Source organism: Podarcis pityusensis (genome assembly GCF_964106645.2).
Source record: "Podarcis pityusensis genome assembly, chromosome: 8".
Lineage (NCBI taxonomy): Eukaryota > Metazoa > Chordata > Lepidosauria > Squamata > Lacertidae > Podarcis > Podarcis pityusensis.
Window position 1 is genome coordinate 6,165,532 of NC_138033.1, and position 26,019 is coordinate 6,191,550.

The 26,019-nt window shown below is 47.8% G+C and overlaps 2 protein-coding genes across 5 annotated transcripts in view; one reads left to right on the top strand and one right to left on the bottom strand.

The window, feature by feature from the left end:
* Nucleotides 1-21,363, top strand: part of FAM98C (family with sequence similarity 98 member C) — a 28,261-nt gene extending 6,898 nt beyond the window's left edge. The window contains exons 2-9 of one of the 4 annotated variants that reach the window (XR_013989903.1): nucleotides 447-583; nucleotides 2,814-2,948; nucleotides 3,624-3,811; nucleotides 4,093-4,176; nucleotides 4,350-4,466; nucleotides 6,422-6,589; nucleotides 8,881-9,774; nucleotides 9,894-10,066. Coding sequence is in view for 2 of the 4 variants with exons in the window: in XM_081019141.1 (XP_080875267.1) it covers nucleotides 447-583; nucleotides 2,814-2,948; nucleotides 3,624-3,811; nucleotides 4,093-4,176; nucleotides 4,350-4,466; nucleotides 6,422-6,589; nucleotides 8,881-9,024 (973 nt within the window). In the remaining 2 variants the exon portion in view is untranslated. Of the gene's footprint in view, nucleotides 1-446; nucleotides 584-2,813; nucleotides 2,949-3,623; nucleotides 3,812-4,092; nucleotides 4,177-4,349; nucleotides 4,467-6,421; nucleotides 6,590-8,880; nucleotides 10,067-20,328 lie in introns of those variants that run through there. The other 3 variants (XR_013989904.1, XM_081019141.1, XM_081019140.1) reach the window with 3 other exon arrangements.
* The window catches only part of RASGRP4 (RAS guanyl releasing protein 4), a 36,229-nt gene continuing 21,945 nt past the window's right edge, over nucleotides 11,736-26,019 (bottom strand). The window contains exons 9-17 of the mRNA XM_081018766.1: nucleotides 25,555-25,830; nucleotides 22,748-22,828; nucleotides 21,802-21,906; nucleotides 18,542-18,651; nucleotides 16,466-16,610; nucleotides 13,657-13,693; nucleotides 13,179-13,313; nucleotides 12,638-12,834; nucleotides 11,736-12,135 (exon numbers count right to left, since the gene is read on the bottom strand). Coding sequence (XP_080874892.1) covers nucleotides 11,968-12,135; nucleotides 12,638-12,834; nucleotides 13,179-13,313; nucleotides 13,657-13,693; nucleotides 16,466-16,610; nucleotides 18,542-18,651; nucleotides 21,802-21,906; nucleotides 22,748-22,828; nucleotides 25,555-25,830 — 1,254 coding nt within the window. The 3' untranslated portion in view covers nucleotides 11,736-11,967. The remainder of the gene's footprint in view (nucleotides 12,136-12,637; nucleotides 12,835-13,178; nucleotides 13,314-13,656; nucleotides 13,694-16,465; nucleotides 16,611-18,541; nucleotides 18,652-21,801; nucleotides 21,907-22,747; nucleotides 22,829-25,554; nucleotides 25,831-26,019) is intronic.

Consider the following 26,019-nt stretch of genomic DNA (forward strand, 5'->3'; position numbering starts at 1 on the left):
CCGCCTTCGCCGTGGCGGTCAGACCCTAATTTCTGCGGAGCAAATTCCTCCCGATCGGAGGAAATCCGCCATTGCCTGGAGGCGCCAACCCGGAAGTCAAAATCTCCTTTCTTTCCTCCCCCTCTTTCCTTTGTCCTTTCTCCTGTGATGGAACTCCTATATGGGGACTTCCCTGGCTTTTTTTCTGGCCCACGTAGGACCAGTCTGGATAGTTGGCCTTGGTGAAGACTTGATGTTTTCGTCCCCAAAAAAGTTCCTACTGAAATGAGGCTGCATTTTAATATTGTTTTTAAGTTGCATTTCAATCAATTGTTTTTATACCTGGAGTTAGCCACCCTGAGCCCGGTCTTGGCTGGGGAGGGTGGGGTATAAATAAAATTTATTATTGTATTTATTATTATTATTATTATTATTATTATTAATATTGATTTCTCTCTTGCACCCAGGTGCCTGTCGATGGATGGCTTTGCTCAGGTAGCTGAAGCCGGCGTCTCCAGCCCCGAGTTCACAGCTCTTTGCTCTTGGCTGGTTTCCGAGCTCCGCAGCCTTTGCCCGCTCGAAGAGGACGTGAATCCCACTCGTGGTAAGTAACCTGGCTTTGTGGGGAGAGATGATTGCAGCAAACTTTTTCTTGGGCAAGACCTAAAGGAAGCAAGGGGGGGAGGGGTGTGTGAGTCAGCTTAGGGCCCCTCAAGGAATCCCCCACCCCACCGGGCTGATGACATCTGAGAAGCAAATGTAATGTAGCCCAGCGTCTGCGGGGTTTCACTAGCTGGCTTCTGGGTGGTTAACCCATGGAACTGCTTGCTGCAAGGTCCTGTTGCTCCAGCCCATCACTTGGATGAAAAGCGCCAAGGTCATCAAGGGAGCTTCTAGCATACTGGAACTGGAGAGGGAGGTTGGGGGGGGCAGAGAGTGCCTGGAGGGATGGTCGTATTGGCTAGTACCAAGGACAACCCTTTCATCTGGCTGGGTCAGGATGGTATGGGGATGAGGGGCCAACTCCCTTCTCTTGCGGAGGCCCAATTAGTGCCATTGCCTTCCATTAAGAGTTTGGGTGTACAGTGGTGCCTCGCAAGATGAAATTAATCCGTTCCGCGAGTCTCTTCGTCTTGCGTTTTTTTCGTCTTGCGAAGCATGGCTATTAGCGGCTATTAGCGGCTTAGCGGCTATTAACGGCTTAGCGGCTTTAAGAAAAAGGAAACAAACTCGCAAGAACTCGCAAGACGTTTCGTCTTGTGAAGCAAGCCCATAGGGAAATTCGTCTTGCGGAACGACTCAAAAAACGCAAAACCCTTTCGTCTAGCGAGTTTTTCGTCTTGCGAGGCATTCGTCTTGCGGGGCACCACTGTAATCCTTGACTCCTCCATTTCCATGGAGGCGCAGGTTACAGCAACAGCCAAGGCATTTTTCCACCTTCGCCGCATCAAGCAGTTGGTCCCTTACCTTTCCCGCCCCGACCTGGCCACAGTGATCCATGCGATGGTCACCTCCAGGCTTGACTTCTGAAATTCGCTCTACCCTTGAAGCTGTCCCAGAAACTCCAGCGGGTGCAGAATGCCATGGTGAGGCTCCTCACGGGGTCTCTGCCATGGGAGCATATTCACCCAGTGCTTTTCCAGCTGCACTGGCTCCCGGTGGAGTACAAGGTCAGGCTATTTGATTCCCTCTCCCTCTTTCCTTTTCCTCCTGTGAAGAGGCTGCATCTTAATGTTTTAATGTTGTATTTTAATATTGTTTTTTAAGTTGTATTTTAATCAACTTGTTTTTATTATTGGTTGTTAGCTGCCCTGAGCCCGGTCTTGGCTGGGGAGGGCAGGGTATAAATAAAATTTATTATTACAGTGGTGCCTCGCAAGACGAAATTAATCCGTTCCGCGAGAGTCTTCGTCTAGCGGTTTTTTCGTCTTGCGAAGCAACCCTATTAGCGGCTTAACGGATTAGCGCTATTAGCGGTTTAGCGGCTATTAAAGGCTTAAAGGCTTAGGGGATTAGCTGCTAAAAGGCTATTAAAGGCTATTAAAGGCTTAGCAGATTAGATAAAGGGGGGGGAAAGCGGAAAAAAAATCTCTAGACTCGCAAGACATTTTCGTCTTGCGAAGCAAGCCCATAGGGAAATTCGTCCTGCGAAGCAACTCAAAAACGGAAAACCCTTTCGTCTAGCGGGTTTTCCGTCTTGCGAGGCATTCGTCTTGCGGGGCACCACTGTATTATTATCCACTCCTCATTGAGCTGATGTTTTAGATTTCTATTTTTTTAAAAAAGATATTTATTAAAAGTTTAATAGTTACAGAAAAAAGAAAAAAGAAACAATAAAAAGTTCACAATACATCAAAAATAAAAAGAAAAAACAAAAAAAACACAATGCAGCAAAACAACAAGAAAAGCAAAAACATTTAAACACATCCAATATCTCTATATCTCTACCTTTCATTTACTTGTATCATCAACCTCCTCACACCTCCCTTTTTTGTATTCTTGTTCAATTAGCTATTTCAGCAAATCCTTTCCATCTTTCTTAATTTTTGTTCTATAATTTATCTTAAGACAATCTAACCTTAAATTTCCACTTTGACCCATTAACAATCTATCTTTACTTAATTCTTTATAACATTTCTGCTAAAGCCATATAACTTCATTCCAGCATCCTTCTAACATTCATTAATTTTACAATATTTCTGTAAATAAACTTTAAATTTTTTCCAATCTTCTTCCACCGACTCTTCTCCCTGGTCTCGGATTCTGCCAGTCATTTCCGCCAACTCCATTGATGTTTTAGATTTCTATCCCCAAGTGGCATTGTGTCCTTTCAGGTCCTGAGGATGCCGAGACCTTCCAGATCGAAGTGAGCGGCCTCCTTGGGGAGCTTCATTGTCCCTACTCCTCACTGACTACGGGGGACGTAACAGCCAGGCTTAGCACCCCGGACAGGTGCCTCCAGCTCCTGTGTAAGTCCAGGCAGGAAGGGGCTTATTCCCCGGCTCATTCTGTGCAGGTGGGCTCAGAAAAGACGTGGCTAAGAACTTCTGCTCCCAAACCTAGAAAGGGTCTGGGGATCAGTGAGTCGTGCGGGTGTGTATTAGCTCATTTTTATTTTATTTTTTTAAATCAATGGGAGGTCCAAAGGGCGGGAACACAAGAATGAGCCTTTTCAGTGGTGGCTTCCGAGGCGCTTCTGGCACCGTTGTTGCACATCTTCAGGCGTCGGAAAACATTCATTTTTAAACAAGGCTTTGGCTTTTAACAATGGCCTTTTAGAGTGGGTGGGATGTTTCCATGTGGGGGTTTTTATGTGTGGGGGTTTTTCTGTAAGTTGCTTTTGAGTTGCCATGGCAAAAAAGGGACCAATAAATTTAATAAATGACAATAATATTTCACTTAATTAATTATTATTATAGTAAGTCCTGTAATGTAATATGACAACGTTTACCGATGTAATATAAGAATCTTAACAAATAAATAAAATGCAAATTCATTAAAAAATATATATTTTACTTAATTAATTCCCAACACCCCCTCTTTTTTTAAATCACCCTAGAAGCGCTTAGGTCCCCAAGGTTTATGGGATATAAATTTAGGATGGATTTTAGGATGAATCCAGCTCTTTCTCCTTCCCTGGCAAGATTTTTTGAGCTCAGAGCTCCTGGCCGCCCGGCTGCTGGCTCGGAAGACTCCCCGTACGCCGCCGGAAAAAGAAGACCGATCTGGCGAAGCAGTGATCGAGCTCCAACTCATCTGCCAAGCCCTGGGAATGCCGGACCTCGATCCAGGCTGCGCAGTCCATCAAGCCATGGCTGACATAGAAGCCAAGGTGGGGACGCATTTGGGGCAGGACGGGGCGGCTGTTTGACTTGTGCATGCGGCAAAGATATGGGAGGCGCTAAAGTTCCTGGTCTCTAATGCTCCCTGCAGCTTAATTCTAGCTGTCTTGCTGAATGTTGAAAGCGGGGCGGGGGGGGGGCTGTTCAGGGCAGTTAAAGGAATAGAAGCTCTCCCCCCCCCCACACCGCTGCTTTGGCTGCACCCCAATATGCAAATTGTCCGTTTCTTTCTCCCCCCCCCAAACAGCTAAACTTGTGATCTCATCCTTAGATTTCGGAGGCGCTTTCTTCACTACCCCCTGAGCACCAGCAGATGGCGCCGCTCCTAAAGGCCACGCTGACCTCTGAGGAATGGGTAGGGACAGGCCAGTGGCATTGGCACCTAACTCTCCACAGCGTGGATGCTTGCCCCTTCGGTCGAGACGGACAACGCAGGGTTGTTGAGGGTGGTTCCAGGGTGGGTGGAAGGACAGCAAGCAGCTTATGTCTCCTGCTTTCTCTTGCCCCTCTCTCAAATGAAAACACTAGGGGGCGCTGGAGGGCATACGGGACTTGCTGTGCACGGAATATCAGTGCCGCCGATGCATGATGGCAACTCGTCTTGACGTCACCGTCGAGTCCTTCCATTGGTCTGAGAGGGCAAAGGTGAGTGAGCTGGACAAGAGGGGGGCATGTGCTTTTAAAGGGTTGAATGTGGTTGTTTTTAAGAATAGGGTAGACTTACTGGTGTTATGTTTAGTACATAATAATAGCTAAAGGGACCGCTGACCATTAGGTCCACTTGTGGCCGACTCTGGAGTTGCGGCGCTCATCTTGCTTTATTGGCTGAGGGAGCCATGTGTACAGCTTCCGGGTCATGTGGCCAGCATGACTAAGCCGCTTCTGGCGAACCAGAGCAGCACACGGAAATGCCGTTTACCTTCCCGCCGGAGCGGTACCTATTTATCTACTTGCACTTTAACGTGCTTTCGAACTGCGAGGTTGGCAGGAGCAGGGACCGAGCAATGGGAGCTAACCCAGTCGCGGGTTTCGAACTGCCGACCTTCTGGTCAGCAAGTCCTAGGCTCGGTGGTTTAACCCACAGCGCCATCCGCGTCCCCAGTGTTACAATTAGTACATAATAGTCATAATAATAGTAATATTTTATTTATATCCTGCCCTCCCCAGCCAAAGCTGGGCTCAGAGTGGCTAACAGTAAAAATAGCAGAGTTTACATAAAATCATAGTCAATTAATTGAAATACATTCTAAAATCAGTTCCGAATCAAATTAATTTGTCATGGCAACCATTGGGCTAGATTTCTCTGAAGATTACCGAAGGAGAGAGGGGGTCAGACTGTGCCTTGGCCAAAGGCCTGGTGGAACAGCTCTGTCTTGCAGGCCCTGCGGAAAGATGTCAAGTCCCGCAGGGCCCTAGTCTCTTGTGACAGAGCGTTCCACCAGATTGGAGCCACAGACGAAAAAACCCTGGCTCTGGTTGAGGCCAGCCTAACCTCCCTGTGACCCGGGACCTCCAAGATGTTTTTGTTTGAAGACCGTAAGGTCCTCCGTGGGACATACCAGGAGAGGCGGTCCTGTAGGTACGAGGGTCCTAGGCTGTATAGGGCTTTGAAGGTTAAAACCAGCAAAACCTGATCCTGTACTCCGCTGGGAGCCAGTGCAGCTGGTATAGCACTGGGTGAATGTGATTCCTAGTATCGTAGGGTTCAGAGAGACAACCAAGGGTCTTCTAGTCTAACCCCCTGCAGGAATCTCAGACATCCGTGATATATGGCCGTCCAATCCCGAGGGAGTCCGTTCCGCTGCCAGACAGCTTTCGCCGCCAGAAAGTCCTTCCCGATGTTTAGTTTGGGATCTTCTTTCTTGTTACTTGCAAGCCATTGGTTCGAGAGCTGGGGGGGGCGGGGGAGCTTGCTCCATCTTCCAACCAAACAACTTGGGACCAGTTTATCTTTTGAGACTTCCTTACTCCATTTACGCCCACTTGACGGCTTCAATTGACGGAACTGGCCCTGATACAGGAGCCACATAATCCCCCTTGATGTTTTAGCGTGGCAGCATGTGCCCTTTGGAACTCTCTGCCAATTGATAACCAGGCAGGCGCTTTCACTGTACTCTCTTTTTCCCGGCCCCTGCTAACAACCTTTTTGTTTGGATGAGCCTACCCAGACATTTAGAAAGCTGATGCGAGTTTTAATCTGTGTTTAGTGTCTGTGGTTATTTCAACTTCTTTGAAAGCCTTAAATGATGCTGATGTTTCCTATTGACAATTCTACAGTTTTATCTTTTCGTCAACCGCTTTGAGCTGGTTGTTTCTTTACAACCAAGCAGTGTGTAAATTTTAATAAGTGCTAAATTTTTTTTTTTTTAAATAATAATTCTATTTTGTGCTTTTTTAGTCGTATTTGTTTTAATTTATGCTGTGGGCCAACCTGGGTCCTGCATGGTGGGGAAAGGCAGGATATAAATAAAAGAAATAACATATAAATAATAGTTTTAATAACAGTTCAGCAGCATTGACCTGCCCTGAATAGACTGGGGGGGGGGGGGGTTGAATGAAAAATGGACTTCTTCCCTCAGATTTTGCCCCCCGCAACGTAGGACCGCAGCGGAGCTATGTCAGAGGCCTTCAAACCCTTGCGGCAATCTTTGCTGGAGGAGTCTCACGTCACCCTTCCCCACCTCCTGGCAGCGCGGGAGGACTTCTCCCGCATCGTGAAGACCAGCAGCGGAGCTTCGCGGAACAAGACCAGCTGTGCCGTCAACAAGGTACAGGGCTGGAGAGGGGTGCAGTTCCCCCAGATGTTGGGTTTGGGGGTACAGGAAAGCCCTATAGCAGGCCTGCGCAGTTGTGCACGGGTGCTCAGCAAGGCTGATTCCAGATGAATAAATGAACCAAACTACCCATTTCTCCCATCCAGGGGCTCTGGGCAATGGTACCTGAGCTGTACCTGAGCTGCTTCCCCGTTTTTTATCCCTTAAGTGTGATGGTTGCACCCCAGAAATAAAATGCCTGAGCACCAGTCATTGATAGAGGGAGGGAGTGAACAGGAAGTTCTATGTCACTTCCTGTCGAGATACAACAGCAATAATAATAATAATAATAATAATAATAATAATAATTTATTATTTATACCCCGCCCATCTGGCTGGGCTTCCCCAGCCACTCTGGGCAGCTTCCAAAAGAATATTAAAATACTGGGATACATCAAACATTAAAAGCTTCCCTAAACAGGGCTGCCTTCAGATGTCTTCTAAAAGTCTGGTAGTTGTTGTTCTCTTTGACATCTGGTGGGAGGGCATTCCACAGGGAGGGCACCACTACCGAGAAGGCCCTCTGCCTGGTTCCCTGTAACTTGGCTTCTCACAGTGAGGGAACTGCCAGAAGGCCCTCAGTGCTGGCCCTCAGTGAACGATGGGGGTGGAGACGCTCCTTCAGATATACCGGACCGAGGCCGTTTAGGGCTTTAAAGGTCAGCACCAACACTTTGAATTGTGCTCGGAAACGTACTGGGAGCCAATGTAGGTCTTTCAAGACCGGTGTTATATGGTCTTGGCGGCCACTCCCAGTCACCAGTCTGGCTGCTGCATTCTGGATTAGTTGTAGTTTCCGGGTCACCTTCAAAGGTGGCCCCACGTAGAGCGCATTGCAGTAGTCCAAGCGGGAGATAACCAGTGCTTGCACCTCTCTGATGAGACAGTCCGCGGGCAGATAGGGTCTCAGCCTGCGTACCAGATGGAGCTGGTAAACAGCTGCCCTGGACACGGTGCCCACCCTCCTCACTGGCTGGAAACAATTGAAGGCATTTTTGTTCCAACAGCTTTTTAAGAAACGAGTCTTTAGCACAAGCATCAGCTTCTTCTTCTTCTTCTTTTTGAAGTTTTATTCGAGTTCAGGATTTTTACATACTTTATAGTATCTCCTTCCAATTTTAAATTTCCCGTACAATTTTTTCCTTTCCCTCCCTCCCCCCGCCCCCATATCCATTGGAAGGGTTCAAACTTATTATCCTCAGCCACGGGCATAGCCTCTTTAGTTTCCACCGAATGTCTTTTGTTCCAGTAGTTTTTATGCATTGAAGATAGGGGTTCCATCTGTTCCTTATCGTGGTGGACTTGACCTTCCACGTTGTTTCCTGTGGCAATGTCCGACTGAATAAGTTCAAACAAATAACTATTCCGTGCCTCTACTGTCCATTTTTCTCTGTCTTCCCAACCTAAAGCTATCGTTGCCTTTCCCGCTAATATCATAGCTTTGAAGGTAAACTTTCTCTATAGCCGTGTTCCCAAGTAAACCCATTGTCATGAAATCAAAGTCTATCGAAAGCTTCACTTTAAAAATTTCATTAATAACCTTTAGGATTTTATTCCAGAATTCCTTTACCTCTGGGCATTTCCAGTACATATGAGGAAACCATCCCTTGGCTTGTTTACAGTGCCAACAGTTAGAATTCAATCCTGCTACCATATTAGCTAGCTAGGTCGGAGTTCTGTACCATTTTAGAAAGAATTTTAATTCCAGCTCTCTAAATTTGCTTACTTTAATCTCATCTATTCCTTTCATTATCCTTTCAGCCGTTGATTCGCTAACTTGTTCTTCACATCTTTTGAATAAGTTGGGTTGTCTGTTTCTTATTCTCTTACAGATTTTACCTATCATTCCTTGTTTCTTTTTTTCCATTTGTTTGTATAGTTTCTCTATTGGCTCTTCTAAACTCATGTTTCCTATCTCTTGGACTTTAGAGATTTTGTTGTATAGTCCTCCAATTTTTATCCAGTATTGGTTACCTATGTTCTCTCTTACTTCCTGCAATGACTTTAAGGACTCTCCTCTATACATATCTTTAACTATGTGATATCCCTTAGCGTTTAGAAGCATTAGCTTCTTATTCTCTCCCCCCCCCCCTTGTTTAGAATGTACCTCTAGCCTCTGTTTATCTTATGCATAAACCGCCTTGCGCTGGTAGTTTAGAAGGCGATGAATAAATGGATGGTGGCGATCATTAGTAACAGCACTTCCTGTTCACTCTCGCGTCCGTTTCTTCCTCCCTTCCTCTCAGGTGCTGATGGTTGGTGACGTCCCGGATCGCGGTGGGCGTCCGAATGAGATCGAACCCCCTATGCCCACGTGGGAGAAGAGGCGAGAAGGAGGAGGAGGCGGCCACCAGCGATGGGGCAAGCGGAGCAAGAAGAAGAAAAAATAGCAAGGGGCTGGATCCTGACCTCCTCCGGCATGGGGTATGGTCAAAACCACCCTTAAGTTTAGGGCAGGGAAGAGGCTTCAGGAAGATAACCGCAGCAAGGATGAGCGGTGGAGCCCAGCCTTCACCAAAGGTGGTTTCAGTGTTGCTTTCCCCCAGGATGTGAGGAAATGCAGTTTACAAGAAAGGTGCCCATTACGTTGAACTTGAGACAGTGGGCAGGGGCATATGCGCTAACATCAGACATCTCTCCCCCCCTTCCCCACCCCCCTTTCACTTGCTTTAAAGTTGTTGGACACAGACGTTTGTGTTGTCCGCGTTATAGCTTGGTGCCAGATGAATTGCGCCTTTTGAGCAGAGATGGGGAGTCTGTGGTTCCTTCAGATGTCATTAGACTTCATCTCCCAGCAATCCCCAGTTGGTGGGGCCAGTGATCAGGTGTGAAGGGAGTTGGGGGCCAATGTTCCCCGTCCCTGCTCTAGTTAATACCCAACTTGCAAGGATGAAGGAACAAGAGGTGCTGGCAAACGTCTGGATTTCTCAGGGTTTCTTTTTGGGCTTTAGATGCCGAATGTGGGTAGGAAGCAACCTTCCTTTTTGGGCTGGGTGGGCAGCATTTATGAGAAACCCAGCTTTAGAAATGTCCCATTAGATTTAACCGGAGAATGTAGGAAGAGGGAAGATATTAATTTGGGATTTTTAAGCACAAACCCAAACTTCTTTGTACCTTTTCCTCCTCTGGATTATGCAGCGGTTCTCAACCTGTGGGTCCCCAGATGTTGTTGGACTACAACTCCCATCATCCCTGAGCTCTGGCCTTGCTAGCTAGGGATGATGGGAGTTGTAGTCCAATGACATCTGGAGACCCACAGGTTGAGAAAGGCTGATCTACAGGGCGGCTCACTTGCAGCAGCCAATGAGTATGGGGTTTTGTTTGAATGGTGCAAGTTAATTTTTGTCCTTGTTCTGAAGGGACAGGATTGAAAATGGCCAGGGTGGGTTCAGTGTAAAACTAAGAGATTAAACATTTTCCTTGTCATTCAAACTCATTGTGCAAGGGAGTATGTGTGTGTTTTAAAAACTCTAGTCGTCGCCTTCTACCTCTCTTTCTTTTATTATTGTGCCAGGAGAGTTAGTTAAGAGAGCAGAATACTTTAAAAGTCAGGGACAGTTTGCCATCTGAAGGACATTTTTTTATCTTTTTCTTTTAAGGGGAAATCACATTCCTTACCCCTGCCCAAAAAGGGGGAGCGGTTACACAGTTTGTGGGGGGGTATAGCTGAATGTGATCTATATGGGGAGAGAGTTAGATTTAAACAATATAATTCCTGTATTCAGTATAACGCATTGCATCTATTTCCAGCAGTGAATGTATTCCACCCCACATTCCCCAAATGAACAGAGGGTTAAAGGTAAAGGGACCCCTGACCATTAGGTCCAGTCGTGATCGACTCTAGGGTTGCGGCGCTCATCTTGCTTTACTGGCCGAAGGAGCCGGCGTACAGCGTCTGGGTCATGTGGCCAGCATGACTAAGCCACTTCTGGCGAACCAGAGCAGCGCACGGAAACGCCGTTTACCTTCCCACCGGAGTGGTACCTATTGATCTACTTGCACTTTGACGTGCTTTCGAACTGCTAGGTTGGCAGGAGCAGGGACCGAGCAACAGGAGCTCACCCCACCAAGGGGATTCGAACCACCAACCTTCTGATCAGCAAGTCCTAGGCTCTGTGGTTTAACCCACAGCACCACCCGCGTCCCTTGAACAGAGGGTTAGGGAAGTGAATAAAAGATGCGGGGGGGGGTTGAAAGCAAGGCTGAAGGGGGTCAGTGGAAGAGGTCGCAGTCAGTAGGCGCTTCTGCCTTGCCTCTCGTCCCCCTTTAAAGTAAAGGTAAAGGTACCCCTGCCCGTAGGGGCCAGTCTTGACAGACTCTAGGGTTGTGCGCCCATCTCACTCAAGAGGCCGGGGGCCAGCGCTGTCCAGAGACACTTCCGGGTCACGTGGCCAGCGTGACAAGCTGCATCTGGCGAGCCAGCGCAGCACACGGAAACACCGTTTACCTTCCCACTAGTAAGCGGTCCCTATTTATCTACTTGCACCCGGGGGTGCTTTCATACTGCTAGGTTGGCAGGCGCTGGGACCGAGCAACAGGAGCGCACCCCGCCGCGGGGATTCGAACCGCCGACCTTTCGATCGGCAAGTCCGAGGCGCTGAGGCTTTTACCCACAGCGCCACCCTCGTCCCCCTTTACCTGCCGCCAGTCCCCAGGTTCCACCTTCTGAGGATTCCTTTCTCCCAATCTTGACATTGGAAGCCCAACCAGAAGGTCACCCGCTTCGCCCCAGCTAGCAAGGCAGGGTCTCTGTTTACGCACTCGCTCATTGGTTAAATATAGCTTGCTGCAGAGAGCTCTTGGCAAGCCACCACATGCACACAAGCCAAGGAGCTGCTTAGGTTCTTGAGCCATCCGGGACTGTTCAGCTAAGAAGAGCTCGGCTGAAGCAGTCCAGTGGCCCTCTTCATCCAGCACCCTGCTCTCACAGCAGGACCTGAATGCAAGAGCACTCGCCCCATTTCCGATGCCCTAGCAGCTGGCCTTCTGCAGTCTGCTGCCTCTGACAGCGGAGGTGGTACAGGGCCATTGTGGTTGTGCAGAACCCAAAACGTGCATCTGCAGCAGCACCAAAAAAAGAAGTAAGCTAACTGGTAGGGCCTCCGTTCAAAAATCAGTCCTTTTATTAGGAACAAAGGAAGCCCCTTAGCTTGAGTCCGACTGCTTGTCCATCCAGCTCCCTATTATTGGCAAGGAATGGCAGTGGTTTCAGGGCAGCAGCATCCATTTCCAGTCATATTCTCTACCGTTGAGCGCCGTGTCCCTTCTCTCTGTTCGCTTCCTTGAGACGTTCCGCTTTCCTGCCTGTAGCTCACCGTTCCTGTGCCCTTGGCTCAGTTGGGCTTGGGAGGCAGGTGCGAGTTGTAGGCAGCCAAGGCCTTCCAGCAGGAGAAGGGGGGCAGGCTCGATGAATCTGCCTTCAGCAGCCAGCTGTTCTCAGCCTCCAGCTGCGAGTTGCAGCTCTGAAGGCTCTGGTTGACCAGCAACAGCCTGTCCCGTTCCTGCAAAGGAGAGCGAGATGGTTCCAGCTTAAAGTGGAGGTTGCCTGTTCCCCCAGCAACTTTGGGCCTGTCTAGACCAAAGTAAAGGTAAAGGGAGCCCTGACCGTTAGGTCCTGTCGTGGACGACTCTGGTGTTGCGGCGCTCATCTCACTTTATTGGCAGAGGGAGCCGGCGTACAGCTTCCGGGTCATGTGGCCAGCATGACTAAGCCGCTTTTGGCGAACCAGAGCAGCGCACGGAAACGCCGTTTACCCTCCCGCCGGAGTGGTACCTATTTATCTACTTGCAGTTTGATGTGCTTTTGAACTGCTAGGTTGGCAGGAGCAGGGACCGAGCAACGGGAGCTCACCCCATTGCGGGGATTCGAACCGCCGACCTTCTGATCGGCAAGTCCTAGGCTCTGTGGTTTAACCCACAGCGCCACCCGCGTCATAAGTAGCTTCGCATTATTGTTCCACAGAAGCCCCAGATGTGGAATCCCGCCCTCCCAAGTATCCTCACCTTTTCCACCTCCTTCAGCTCTTCTAGAAGCTGCTTTAGACTCTTGCTGTGTCCCCGTGGCTCCTGTGGACTGTCTGCGTCTGTCTGGGTGCTGGCGTGTTTCATTCTCCGCCTGCCTGCTGGGCTCAACTGCACCAGGTTGGGGCTTTTGCTGTGCTCTCGTCTCGGCGGGAAGAGGAAAGCTTCTTCCTCCGAGCCTGCCGTGTGGAATAAGGGAAGTGTGGTTAGAAACGTGGCCATCGTATCTGGAGATTTGTTCCTGCAAGCGGTGTGGTGCAGTAGTTCTACAGGGCTGAGCTAGGACCAAGGAGACCTAGGTTCAAATCCCCACGCAGCCATGAAACGCACAGGATGACCTTTGTGAGCAAAACCTGTACTTTCTCGTGCTGGTTTTGAACTGGTGCTTCAAACCACAGTTTATGGTGTCAAGTGGAATTTGCTCTGTGTTCCTACTCTTCTATAGAAGCCGTACCACGGATCGCAAGGCTGGGAAGCGAATAGCCTCCTTGCCACTGTGCATCGCTGGAGCTGGTCCCCTTACCTGAGCTAGGGTGATAGGTGGCAGCCGGTGTGGCAGTCCGAGAGAGGGTGCTTTCGGAGCTGCAGGAATGGAAGCGCCGCTGGCACTCCACCTCCACTTGGTCCTTGCACTGCTTGTGACAGATCATCCCACAGTCTGCAGGGGAAGACAGATAATCATCAGCGATGGGAATGTTAATAGCGTGGGTAGGCAACCTAAGGCCCGGGGGTCAGATCCAGCCCAATCACCTTCCCAATCTGGCCCACGGACGGTCCAGGAATTAGCGTATTTTTACATGAGTAGAATGTGTCCTTTTATTGAAAATGCATCTCTGGGTTATTTGTGGAGCATAGGAATTCGTTCATTTCCCCCCTCCCAAATATAGTCCGGCCCCCCACAAGGTCTGAGGGACACTGGACCAGCCCCCTGCTGAAAAAGTTTGCTGACCCTGGTTAATAGGATCCCCTCTCCTTTAGTGCCCACTAGGGGGCGTGCTTACCCCGACATCTGTATCCTTGCTTCGAGACTCCCCAGAGCTAGAACAGGAGAAGAACAAAACAAGAAGAGACGTGTTAAGTTGGACTAGACACCACTTCTTTGCGAAGGCAACATAGCATAGGTGGATGAGAGGTGGGGGACTTGCTCTAACCTGTTCCAGGGACCGAAGCTTTATTGCCCGCTTCAAAAGTGGCGGCAGAGTTCTGGGAATTTCAATTTTTGGGTTTTGAAACTTAGCAAGCTTCTGGACCTCATGGCTGCAGGAGAGAGGCTGCAAAACAAGCTGGTTCGTCTGCAGCAGCCTTCTCCAACTTGGCATAGTCAAGAGCCAGTGTTGGGTAGTGCTTAGTGTGTCAGACTGAGCCTGGGGTTCAAATCCACACTTGGCCATGAAGCTCCCTGAGTGACCTTGGAGGCCAGTCACTGCCTCTCAGCCTAGCCCACCTCGCAGGGTTGTTGTGGGGATTAAATGAGGAGGAGGGGGAGAACCATGCATGGCACTTTGAGCTCCTTGGAGAAAAAGGTGAGATAAATAAAAATAGTCCAAAATATCTGGAAGGCTGTTCTGAAGGGAGCTTATCTACAATCTCTCCTACTTCTCTAGCCCTTTCATCCTCCATCCCACCTGTTGCTGATTACTGCCACCACTATAGAATCATAGAGTTGGAAGAGACCACAAGGGCCATCGAGTCCAACCCCCTGCCAAGCAGGAAACACCATCAGAGCACTCCTGACATATGGTTGTCAAGCCTCTGCTTAAAGACCTCCAAAGAAGGAGACTCCACCACACTCCTTGGCAGCAAATTCCACTGTCGAACAGCTCTTACTGTCAGGAAGTTCTTCCTAATGTTTAGGTGGAATCTTCTTTCTTGTAGTTTGGATCCATTGCTCCGTGTCCGCTTCTCTGGAGCAGCAGAAAACAACCTTTCTCCCTCCTCTATGTGACATCCTTTTATATATTTGAACATGGCTATCATATCACCCCTTAACCTCCTCTTCTCCAGGCTAAACATGCCCAGCTCCCTTAGCCGTTCCTCATAAGGCATTGTTTCCAGGCCTTTGACCATTTTGGTTGCCCTCCTCTGGACACGTTCCAGTTTGTCAGTGTCCTTCTTGAACTGTGGTGCCCAGAACTGGACACAGTACTCCAGGTGAGGTCTGACCAGAGCAGAATACAGTGGCACTATTACTTCCCTTGATCTAGATGCTATACTCCTATTGATGAGGCCCAGAATTGCATTGGCTTTTTTAGCTGCCGTGTCACACTGTTGGCTCATGTCAAGTTTGTGGTCAACCAAGACTCCTAGATCCTTTTCACATGTACTGCTCTCAAGCCAGGTGTCACCCATCTTGTATTTGTGCCTCTCATTTTTTTTGCCCACTAGGCATGCCAGCCCATCGTTTGCACTACTGCTAACTATAAAAGAAAAGCAGATTCTCCAGTTTGGCAGCTCAGCTCAGCAGCTACTGTTTCTGCCAGTAATAGCGACTTTTTGAGTGGCTGGCGGGTTTCCTTTTTTTGAGGGGGTGGGGATGAGTGACGCATATTGGTGTTGCCACCACCAGGGGCTGGCCAAGTGGTGCAGACCTGTCACAGGGCCTTTTCAGTGGTGGCTGTGGCGATCCCACAGGGTCCCCAGACGTTTCACCGTCTATTGATCCCTGTACCACCACTTTATTTCTCGCTGCCTCCACCCAGGCCCTACCTGGTACAATGCTGAGTCCAGTCAGGGTTAAATTGGAACATAAACTTCATTGCAGTTTAACAAGCGTGTGGTTTCATAAACAGTATCGGTTAATTACATTCATGGGGTGCCTATCCAGACCTATAACTTCTGCTACCTGCTCTCACTCACTAAACCACCTCTCAGATATTTACTTATCTTCCTAGCCCCTAACTGTTCCTGACTCAGGTTGTATCGCTACACTAACTCAACCTGGGACATGGGTGGCGCTGTGGGTTAAATCACAGAGCCTAGGACTTGCCAATCAGAAGGTCGGCGGTTCGAATCCCCACAATGGGTGAGCTCCCGTTGCTCGGTCCCTGCTCCTGCCAACCTAGCAGTTCGAAAGCATGTCAAAGTGCAAGTAGATAAATAGGTACCGCTCCGGCGGGAAGGTAAACGGTGTTTCCATGCGCTGTTTTGGTTTTGGTTTTGCCAGAAGCGGCTTAGTCATGCTGGCCACATGACCCAGAAGCTGTACGCCAGCTCCCTCGGCCAATAAAGCGAGATGAGCGCCGCAACCCCAGAGTCGGCCACGACTGGACCTAATGGTCAGGGATCCCTTTACCTTTACTAACTCAACCTACCCACAGACTCTATCCCAATTCACTCCCACTCCAACCAACTCCCAACAAACTCCCCTCTCGCCCCTCCCAGAGCTGGTTTTATACTTCCTCTGACTCCACTCCCTGGGTTCTGATTGGGTAACCTGTTTAACTATTTCACCTCCAGGACTCCCTCATGTTAACGTCACATAGGTCCCCCCAGTTGCGGAACGCCTTCCCTAGTGAGTTATGCCTGCTTCCACCGTTATTAACCTGCAGGAGAAATTTGATTACATGGCATTTGTTGGCCGAAGGATACTGACAACCCCCAGAACTTTGGATGGAGGAATGTTCTCAGCTGTTGACTGCTTTTAGGGTGTTTTCAGTGGCAGCTACTGTTAGATGTTATTAATTGCAATTGGCTTTAGAATACTTTGCTCAAAGGTTTTTGGGATTTTTTGCTTTTAGCATGTCTGCTGCCCTGGGCTACGTGGGGAAGGAAGGGTAGGGTATAAATCCATTTTAAATAAATTAAGCTCACAAAGCCATTGCAGCTGTCACAAAAGGAGGGCTTCTTAAAGGTAGCCTCTTGGAAGTTGTGCAGGAACCCAAGGCCCAGTTTGGAGAAAATGGCGCAGGCTCGCATTAAATACTCGGACAGCTCTTCCCGGCTCCAAGCGCCTTCCCTGCAGTTGAGGAGAAGAAGAGAAAAACAATCACACAGTGTGAGGCTTCGGCCCTCCTCGCTTGGGTCATCGGCACCTAGTGAATTCCTGCCCCACCTGACACTTAAATAAACCTTAAGTTGGGGGTATGTATTCTGATGGGGCACTTTTGGTCAGTTCACACACCCCTGAGCCTCAGCTGCCCTTTACCAGGGACTGAGACTTCAATGCGGCAGCCCTTGCCCTGTGGAACTCCTAATAATAATAATAACAACAATAACAATAATTTATTATTTATACCCCGCCCATCTGGCTGGGTTTCCCCAGCCACTCTGGGCGGCTTCCAACAGAATATTAAAATACAATAATCTATTAAACATTAAAAGCTTCCCTAAACAGGGCTGCCTTCAGATGTCGTCTAAAAGACTGGTAGTTGTTTTTCTCTTTGACATCTGGTGGGAGGGCGTTCCACAGGGCGGGTGCCACCGCTGAGAAGGCCCTCTGCCTGGTTCCCTGTAACTTGGCTTCTCACAGTGAGGGAACCGCCAGAAGGCCCTCGGAGATGGACCTCAGTGTCTGGGCAGAACGATGGGGGTGGAGATGCTCCTTGCCAATTGAGGTCACCCTTGCTCACTTTCAGATGCCTCCTGGAAATTCTGTTGTTCAGACCAGGCCTTTCGGACCCGAGTTTCTCTGTCAACCAGAGAGGATGGGCCTGGCGTTCCTACTGCTTCTATTACAGTGTTGCGTTTCCAAGTTGCCAACCACCTTGTGATATTTTCTATGAGCGCGTGGTTTACAAATGTTTTTTATTTGGCTTTACAAGTAAAAATTTATAACAGTCCAAATACATATCCATATATAGAGATTACTGTATTTTTCGCTCTATAGGACGCACTTTTTCCCCCTCCAAAAATTAATGGGAAATGTGTGTGCATCCTATGGAACGAATGCAGGCTCCTTGGCTTCAGCGATAACAACGTGAAGCGATAACAGACTCTCCTGGCTTCAGCAGAGAGGGAGAGCTGCGCAGCGCCCCTTCGGCCAAGCGGGAGGAGAAATTGAAGGGGCTCCGTTTCTCCTGCCGCTTTGCTGAAGGGGCGCTGAGCAGAGAGGGGGAGAATTTTCTTGTTCTCCCCCTCTAAAACAGGGTGCGTCCTATAGAGCGAAAAATACGGTTCTCAAGACTTTGTCCTCCATCCTGTTGTGAACATTTACAACAGCATATTATTCCATAATCTATATTTTATATCCATCCATATTTCCCATAGTCTTTGTTACTTTACAAGTGAAATTAGAATCCTGCTAATGTTTTCATCTGCTTGCGGTGGTCTCTTAAATAAATTATAATTCCCCCCCCCCCATTACTGTTTAAAGTTTTAAATGTTTAAAATGGGACTCCATGGAGGGAGTGGGGGGAAGTCCTGAGATTCGGAGAAATCTCTGTATATGGATATACATTTGGGCTTTTTTATAACTTTATATTGGTAAAATCAAATAAACGATTTCAAAAAAATGAATAAAGCTTTTGTCTTCTTGGTTTCTGAGATTTCCAGTCAGCATAGTCCATGGGTAAGCAAACTAAGGCCCGGGGCCCGGATCTGGCCCAATCCCCTTCTAAATCCGGCCTGCGGACGGTCCAGGAATCAGCATTTTTTTACATGAGTAGAATGTGTGCTTTTATTTAAAATGCATCTCTGGGTTGTTTGTGGGGCATAGGAATTCGTTCATTTACCCCCCCCAAAAAAATATATATATAGTCCGGCCCCCCACAAGGTCTGAGGGACAGTGGACCGGCCCCCTGCTGAAAAAGTTTGCTGACCCCTGGCATGGTCCATCAATTTAGCTTGCCATTCCTCTCTGGTAGGGACTTTCCATCTCTGGGCTAACAGCATTCGGGCAGCTGTTGTCACATACATGAAGAGTCTTCTCCTGAAATCCTGTTCACTCACCGCTCTCTTTCCAGCCCATAGAAGGAGAAGGGGAAACTCGTGGAGATGATCTCGAAATCCTCCTCCGAGATGTAACCCCGCTGCTCAGGATCGTAATTCTTGAACACCGTCTGTTGGGGAAAGGAGTCTTGTCAGAACCCATTGGAAGATGTGAGAAGGCAGAGAACGTGGGCATTGCCCTCTAAACATACACCTGCTGTATATTTAACACCTCTTCCCAAAGGACGAGATGGCAGGTCCCTGCCCCGATGGGGTTGAAATCCAGGCAGCAAGTGGAGGGGGGAAGGAGGAGGAGGAGGAGGCTGGGATAAGCAAGAAGAACGAGTGATTATACAGTGGTACCTCAGGTTAAGAACTTAATTCGTTCCGGAGGTCCGTTCTTAACCTGAAACTTTTTCTCAACCTGAGGTACCATTTTAGCTAATGGGGCCTCCCGCTGCCGCCACTGCTCGATTTCTGTTCTCATCCTGAAGCAAAGTTCTTAACCCCAGGTACTATTTCTGGGTTAGTACAGTCTGTAACCTGAAGCGTCTGTAACCCGAGGTACCACTGTAAAAGTTGAACATACTTCGCTCCCAGCTGCACTACGCATTCAAAGCACTATCATACCACTTTAAATAGTCATGGCGTCCTCCAAAGGATTCTGGGAACTATAGTTCAGGCTGTTGAGAGCTATCAGTAAAGGTAAAGGGACCCCTGACCATTAGGTCCAGTCGTGACCGACTCTGGGGTTGTGGCGCTCATCTCGCTTTATTGGCTGAGGGAGCCGGCGTACAGCTTCCGGGTCATGTGGCCAGCATGACTAAGCCACTTCTGGCGAACCAGAGCAGCGCACGGAAACGCCGTTTACCTTCCCACTGGAGCGGTACCTATTTATCTACTTGCACTTTGACGTGCTTTCGAACTGCTAGGTTGGCAGGATTATTAGTAGTAGGGTCACATTATTAGTAGTGGAGCGTCACAACGCTGGAGTCGTGCATGTCCTGTTTCCTGCACCAAACTACACTTTGCTAATGTGAACGTCGCCCTCATTCTAATTTTTCATCTTATCTTCTTCCTTCTGAGTTCTGCAAGGGCAGCGCTGAGACTTAAGGAAGCTGGGAGGCTTTGCAACCCGAACTGGTTGTAAGGAAGAAGTCGGGTGTGCCAGGGGGGTGGTGAGAGGGTAGCAGAGCTGGCTATGAAAGCAGAATGAGGTTGGTGGGGCAACCTATGAACCAACCTCCCCACTGCCTGGCACAGGGCAGTGTTGAGCAGTCCACAGTTAGGGGCTTTAGACAGAAATCTTAGACATTATCAGCCTCTTGACGCTTTCATCTGTCAAATGGGGGAGAGGAGGGTGTCTCTTACCCCTCCTCCCCCCACCAAGGCCTGTTTCAGCAGCAAACTTTAATTTGCAGAAAAGGAAGTGGTTGGAGTGGCCTCTTCCTTTACTCTGCGTGGAAGGGGGTGGAGTAAAGCGGGAACAGGCACCTCTAACGGGGCCCTCCGGCACCCACCGGGGTTACAGAGCCACAAAACACGACTCCAGATCACAACAGCACCCGCCCAATGTGCCACAAAGGACAGAACAGACAAAGGTGGTGGTAGGCAGGCAGGCAGGCGGCTTAATTTCAACCGAACACTGGCCGACAACACGGCGCAAAAGAAATAGACGATTGTGGGGCAGGGACCGAAAATGTCGAGAATGTCAGTGTTCGGCACAAACGCATGCAATGCAATCTCGGAATTGTTCGGTGACAAATGCACGTAGATAACTGTGCAATACCCTCTCTCTCTCCAATTAGGTCATGCAAAATGTTCCTGCCGTAATCAAGCTAAGCAACCCAAGAAGTCAACAAACTTTACCCAGTGCTACAGAGCTACAGCGGAGAGCTGTGGCAGTGACGCACACATGCACACTCACACCCAGCCTGGAACTCCCGTGGAAATATAATGTGCAGTTCAAACTGCAACGCCTCAGAACACAACACAACCTGCAATATGCAACATGCCCCTTTAAAAAGCACACACCATCTGCCTTATTTGCAATTTCGATTTGCTATTTATGGCCAGTCGACATCCTTCTATGCAACTTTTTGATCCACGCTTATGGGCAGAAAGGGTTGAGTCTGTGGCCGCATCCACATTGTACATTTAAAGCACCTCTGAGGCACATTGACAGCACATGGCTTTCTCCAATGAATTCTGGGAACTGTAGTTTGTTACAGGTTATAGCAGGCATAGGCAACCTCAGCCCTCCAGATGTTCTGGGACTACAACTCCCATGATCCCTAGCTAACAGGACCAGTTGTCAGGGATGATGGGAATTGTAGTCCCAAAACACCTGGAGGGCAGAGTTTGCCTATGCCTGGGTTATAGGAACTATAGCTCTGTGAGGGGGGAACTACAGTTCCCAGGATTCTTTGAGGCAGGGGAATCATTTGTTTTAAATATGAATTGGATGTGCTTTTTAAAATTCATGGTGCAGAGCTGTCCTTAGAAAGGTCACTGGCTGAAAGGAAAGTGTTCGGGTCCATTTGGCTGCATGAGTTTACTGCCATTTGCACTCCCCCTCAATATTTTTATTAGTTTTCACAGAGAAAAATCAGTCTTTTAACAAAAAAAAATTATTAAATCTATATACTGGATCACCAAAAATTCCAAAAAATGGGATTGCTTAGCTCCTTCTCTCTACTCCTGCCCCTGGTTCCTTTACAATATTTTATTTTATGTATGTCCATATTACTTCTTAACTCTCTTAACTTCCCATTTTATACTTTCTTCATAAAATTACAAGTGCTCCCTGAAATCCTGCCAATGTATGTACATTGCTTTTATAAATATGCAGTAAACACTCCTAATTTCTTTTTATACAATATCTTTATCGTCATTGTCCCTTACAGAACAATGAAATTGGAAATCTATATAAAACATTCAGAAACCCCTAAAAACTCTGAAATCCCATTTTAAAATACAATATACTGTAGAGACTCCTTATGCTGCGTTTAGAACCAGAATTGCATTTGCGTAGAAACTGTTTCTCAGGCGGCTAGTCCTGGTCTTTATAACCCTAAACTCGTTATCTTAATTTCTAAGGTTTCCAATTAGTTGATCATTTCGGCATAGTTCGTTAACTCATATTTCCAATCTTTTTTGGTGGGAGCATTGGAAAAAGAAGCAGTTTCCGCAGTTTTACTGCCATTTAAAGCCAAAAGCAGAAACAGGTACCACACCAGTAGCCAGCTGCCTGTTTGGCCCTGCCATTGGCTTGTTTTTACCTCAATCATTTGCTGCACGTGCCTCTTGACGGTGATCCGGTCAGGCTTGGGAGTGACCCCCGGTGCCCACTCCACCACCATGGGGGGCTTGAACTGTGTAGGAGGCTGTGAAGGGGGGGGGGGCAAACAAAGTGTGAGAGATGGGACTGAGCCATACTGACGAAAGAAGAACAGCAGACAAAATTAATGGACTACGCAGAATTGGATAAAATGGCAGGAAGAATTCAAAACCTGCGGGACCAGAGATTTACAGAAGATTGGAAGAAATATACGAACTATTTGAAGAGCCACTGTAATCACCAAATTACGCAATAAGTTTTGTAAGGAGAAATATATGAAATATTGGAACGAAGAGAAAGAAGAGAGACATTAGTTATGACATTTAAATGTAATAGCGAACGTAAGAAATGTAAATTAAGTGAAAAGGTTGGGAAATTTTCAGATGTGATTGGTGGAAGTAAAAAAAAAATGTATAAGGTATAAAAGTATGTTTAATAATTGTTGAAAATGATAAAAACCACACACACACACACACACACACACACACACCGTATTTTTCGCTCTATAAGACGCACCAGACCACAAGACGCACTTAGTTTTTGGAGGAGGAAAACAAACAAAAAAATATTCTGAGTCCCAGAAGCCAGAACAGCAAGAGGGATCGCTGTGAAGTGAAAGCAGCAATCCTTCTTGCTGTTCTGGCTTCTGGGATAGCTGCGCAGCCTGCATTCGCTTCATAAGATGCACACACATTTCCCCTTACTTTTTAGGAGGGAAATAGTGAGTCTTATAAGCAAAAAATACGGTAAAGATAGATAGATAGATAGATATAGATAGATAGATAGATAGATAGATAGATAGATAGATAGATAGATAGATATAGATGGGATTGAGCCAAGGCTCCCCAAAAACTCCTTGGCTCCCTGGTCCTTCTCTGCCCTCTTACCAGTGATTTGGAACCTCTTGGCTCACGGGCGTACGAGAGGGAGTAGATCTCCTCATCCGTGTAGTAGAGGTCTAGGGAGAGCTGGGAGAGGAAAGGAAAGTTATACAAGGGAATGGTCCCATTAAGTCACACCCTTAGTGGCAGCGAAGGGCTGCCCTCCAGAATCGGCTGCAATCAAGAGTCCCAAGTCAAGTGTTGAATGGGAAGCACATTCAATCTGTAGGGCTCATCTGTAGGACTAATTTAGCCAGCTTGCCCTGGTGATCATCTAATGTTTATTGGATGGATTTCCCCCCTAAATTGATCTTTGAATTCTGAATTTATTGTTATTCATGTTTTATACTGTATTTTATGCTGTTTTTTGTCGCATCAATTAAGTGTTTTAAATTTGTTGTTAGCCGCCCTGAGCCCGGTTTTCTGAACCGGGAAGGGCGGGGTATAAATAAAAAATTATTATTATTATTATTATTATTATTATTATTATTATTATTATTATCCTCGCTGTTTCTTGTGGATAGACAGCTTCCTGTACCCTCCACTCATTCTCTGGTGTCTGTACGAGGTTCTCGGAAGAATCGCCGCACCACCGTTCTGACACAACTCCCCATTACGTCCCCACGCACAACTGCTTAGGGTTGCCATGTTTCAAAAAGTGAAAATCCGGGCACAAAAGTTGTCGAGCTTTTTCTTTGACTGAGTTGCTGAGCTTCTTTAAGGAAATTCACAAGCGAAACAAGACTTCTGATAAAGCGAAAAATCTGCCCGGATGCCGTTTTTGACAGATGGATCTCAGCTATGCCTGGGAAATCCTGCTCCTTGTAGGGCAGTTCCCGAATAAACTATTATCCCATCTGGGCCCAGGCAACTGGCTAGTTCATCCCTGTTGTCTTTCTAGCGCCGATTGAAATGTAATTTTGTAGATTGTAATTTTAGGCTGTGACCTGCCTTGAGATCTATGAGTGAAGGGCGGTATAACAACAACAACAATAAAAAATAACAATAACAGTAACAATTAGTAATACTGAAGCCCTCCCCCTTCCAACAAGTCTTTTAAAATAGGTATCTTTCCTGGTCTGCATCCACATTTTGGATGCTTTCACTGATCCACCGCTTGCTGGCCGGGTCTCCCTGGGAAGGAAGGGCAAGATATAAAATTTAAATAATTTAAGGTGCTAATTGTCACGGCTAAAATGGCCGCTGTTTCTTTAATGCTTAAAAAAGCTGGGTCAGCATGAGTCAGCGGCCTGCACCGGGTTGTATATATAGAGTGAGAAATGTTAGTTGGGTTGGTTGGTTGGTTAGTGAAAGCTGGTAGTATTGATGTGTGTACAGTTGGTCAGTCGCTTTTGCAGAAAGACTTTTAAGAATAAAAGCAGAAAATACTCTGCAAGGATACTTTTCTCGTGGACTCTTTTACGCCGACAAGGGTCCGAGGACCAGGCTGAGGCAACAAAGGGAGGTCAGAACCCCCCTTTTTTTTAACAAACACTGACACTAATCCCCCCGCCCTGCTCCCTGGTCCGGTTGCTAAGCAGCACAGAAGTCGGTGGTTGCTAGGCGACGCATTGCATGAGGAGCCAGAGGAGGCTACGTGAGGGCAGCTTGTTTACTAGGCCGCAAAGAGGCCTGCTGCTAGGCCCCACAGCTTCAACCGGCGTGGCTCAATTTCCCCACAGTCATGGCTGCTAGGCAACCCAGAGGTTGTGGTTACTGAGTCACACGTGAACGTACTCCGAGGGCCACGCACGGCACCAGTGGCAGCCAGGCCGCTAGGCAACCGCAACACTTCCTGCCTCCGGCTGCGGTTGCTAGGCGACGGTTGCCGTCATGGCATTCTGCCTTCTTGTCCTAACTGATGCAACATGGTGGCCCATTCTACCACAATGGGATCAAACTCACAACCTTGGCATTATCAGAATGACGCTCTAACCAATTGAGCTAATGGAACCCCCCCCCCCAAAAAAAAGAATATTGGGAGACGTAGTTTAAGGGTACTGAGGTGTCTATCCTGCCTCATGGAGTTCCCTCGAAATAGGGATTGATTGGAAAAATGGAAACAAAAAGAACTACCGACGAAAGAAGAATGGAGGATGAAACTGATGGACTATGCAGGGCTAGATAAACCAACAGGAAGGATTCGAAACCTGCAGGACCAGAGATTCTCAGAAGACTGGACTATTTGGATATATGAACTATTTGGAAAGTAATTGTAATGAACAGATGGCGCAAGAAGTTTTGTAAGGAGGATTATTTGAAATATTGCAAAAAAAGACTAGGAAGAGAAATATTTGTTAATGATAAATAAGAGGAATAGGAAAATTAGGAAATGTGGAATAAGTGATAAAAACGGGAAATCACCAGAGGAGCTGACGGAAGTAAAAAACATTGTATAAGATAATAAATTATGTTATATGAATGTTGGAAATGATATGTTAAAAAACCTAATAAAAATATATTAAAAAAGGAAATAGGGATTGATTGTGGAACCGCTTTGGGAATTATAGCTCAGGGTGGGGGGAATTAGCAGCGTCTCCTAGCAACTCTCAGCACCCTTAAACTACAGCTCCCAGGATTCTCTGGGGGAAGCCACGACTGTTAAAGAGGCACAAGAGTGCTTTAAATGCATAGGGTGGATGCAACCCGATCCATTCAAGTCGGTGGCTGCATTAGCTACGGCGGGGGCATTTTGTCCCATCCTAGCGGGGGCTGCACGAGCATCCCTGGACGTCTGGCACACACGTACATATGTGCCCAACCCCACAGTTTCTATTTCCTCCTCCTCACGACTTAGGTTATCCGTTTCTTACCGTGAGTAGGTGCACCAGATCTTTGTTGGCTTCGAACGGAGGGCTGGCTTGTTGCAGAACCCGGAGTTCCCTCGCCGGCTCGTACAAACTCTGCAGCTTGCTTAAGTTGAGCCGCCCGCCATCCACGTGGTCGGGCATGGCCTCGTGCAAAGTCACCAGGTCCTTGAGGTGGACGCCGACGATGGGAATCTTGAAGCCATCGCAGTCGGCATAAACCCGTCGGTACGTTCTGTAGTTGCCACACGAGGAGAGCAATACTGTCATCTCGGACAGCGTCTGGGGGCAAGAAGGAAGCAACATCAAAGAGGATGTTGTGGTCAGAGGGTAAGGGCAGGGTCAGCCCAAAAGGCTTTTCCACCCAAGGCGGATGGCAAAATGGTGCCTTCACCATTCAGTGTACGAAAACGAACCAGACCGGCAGGGAAATCTTACTTCAACACTGGCAATGTGCCTGCCACCACACCT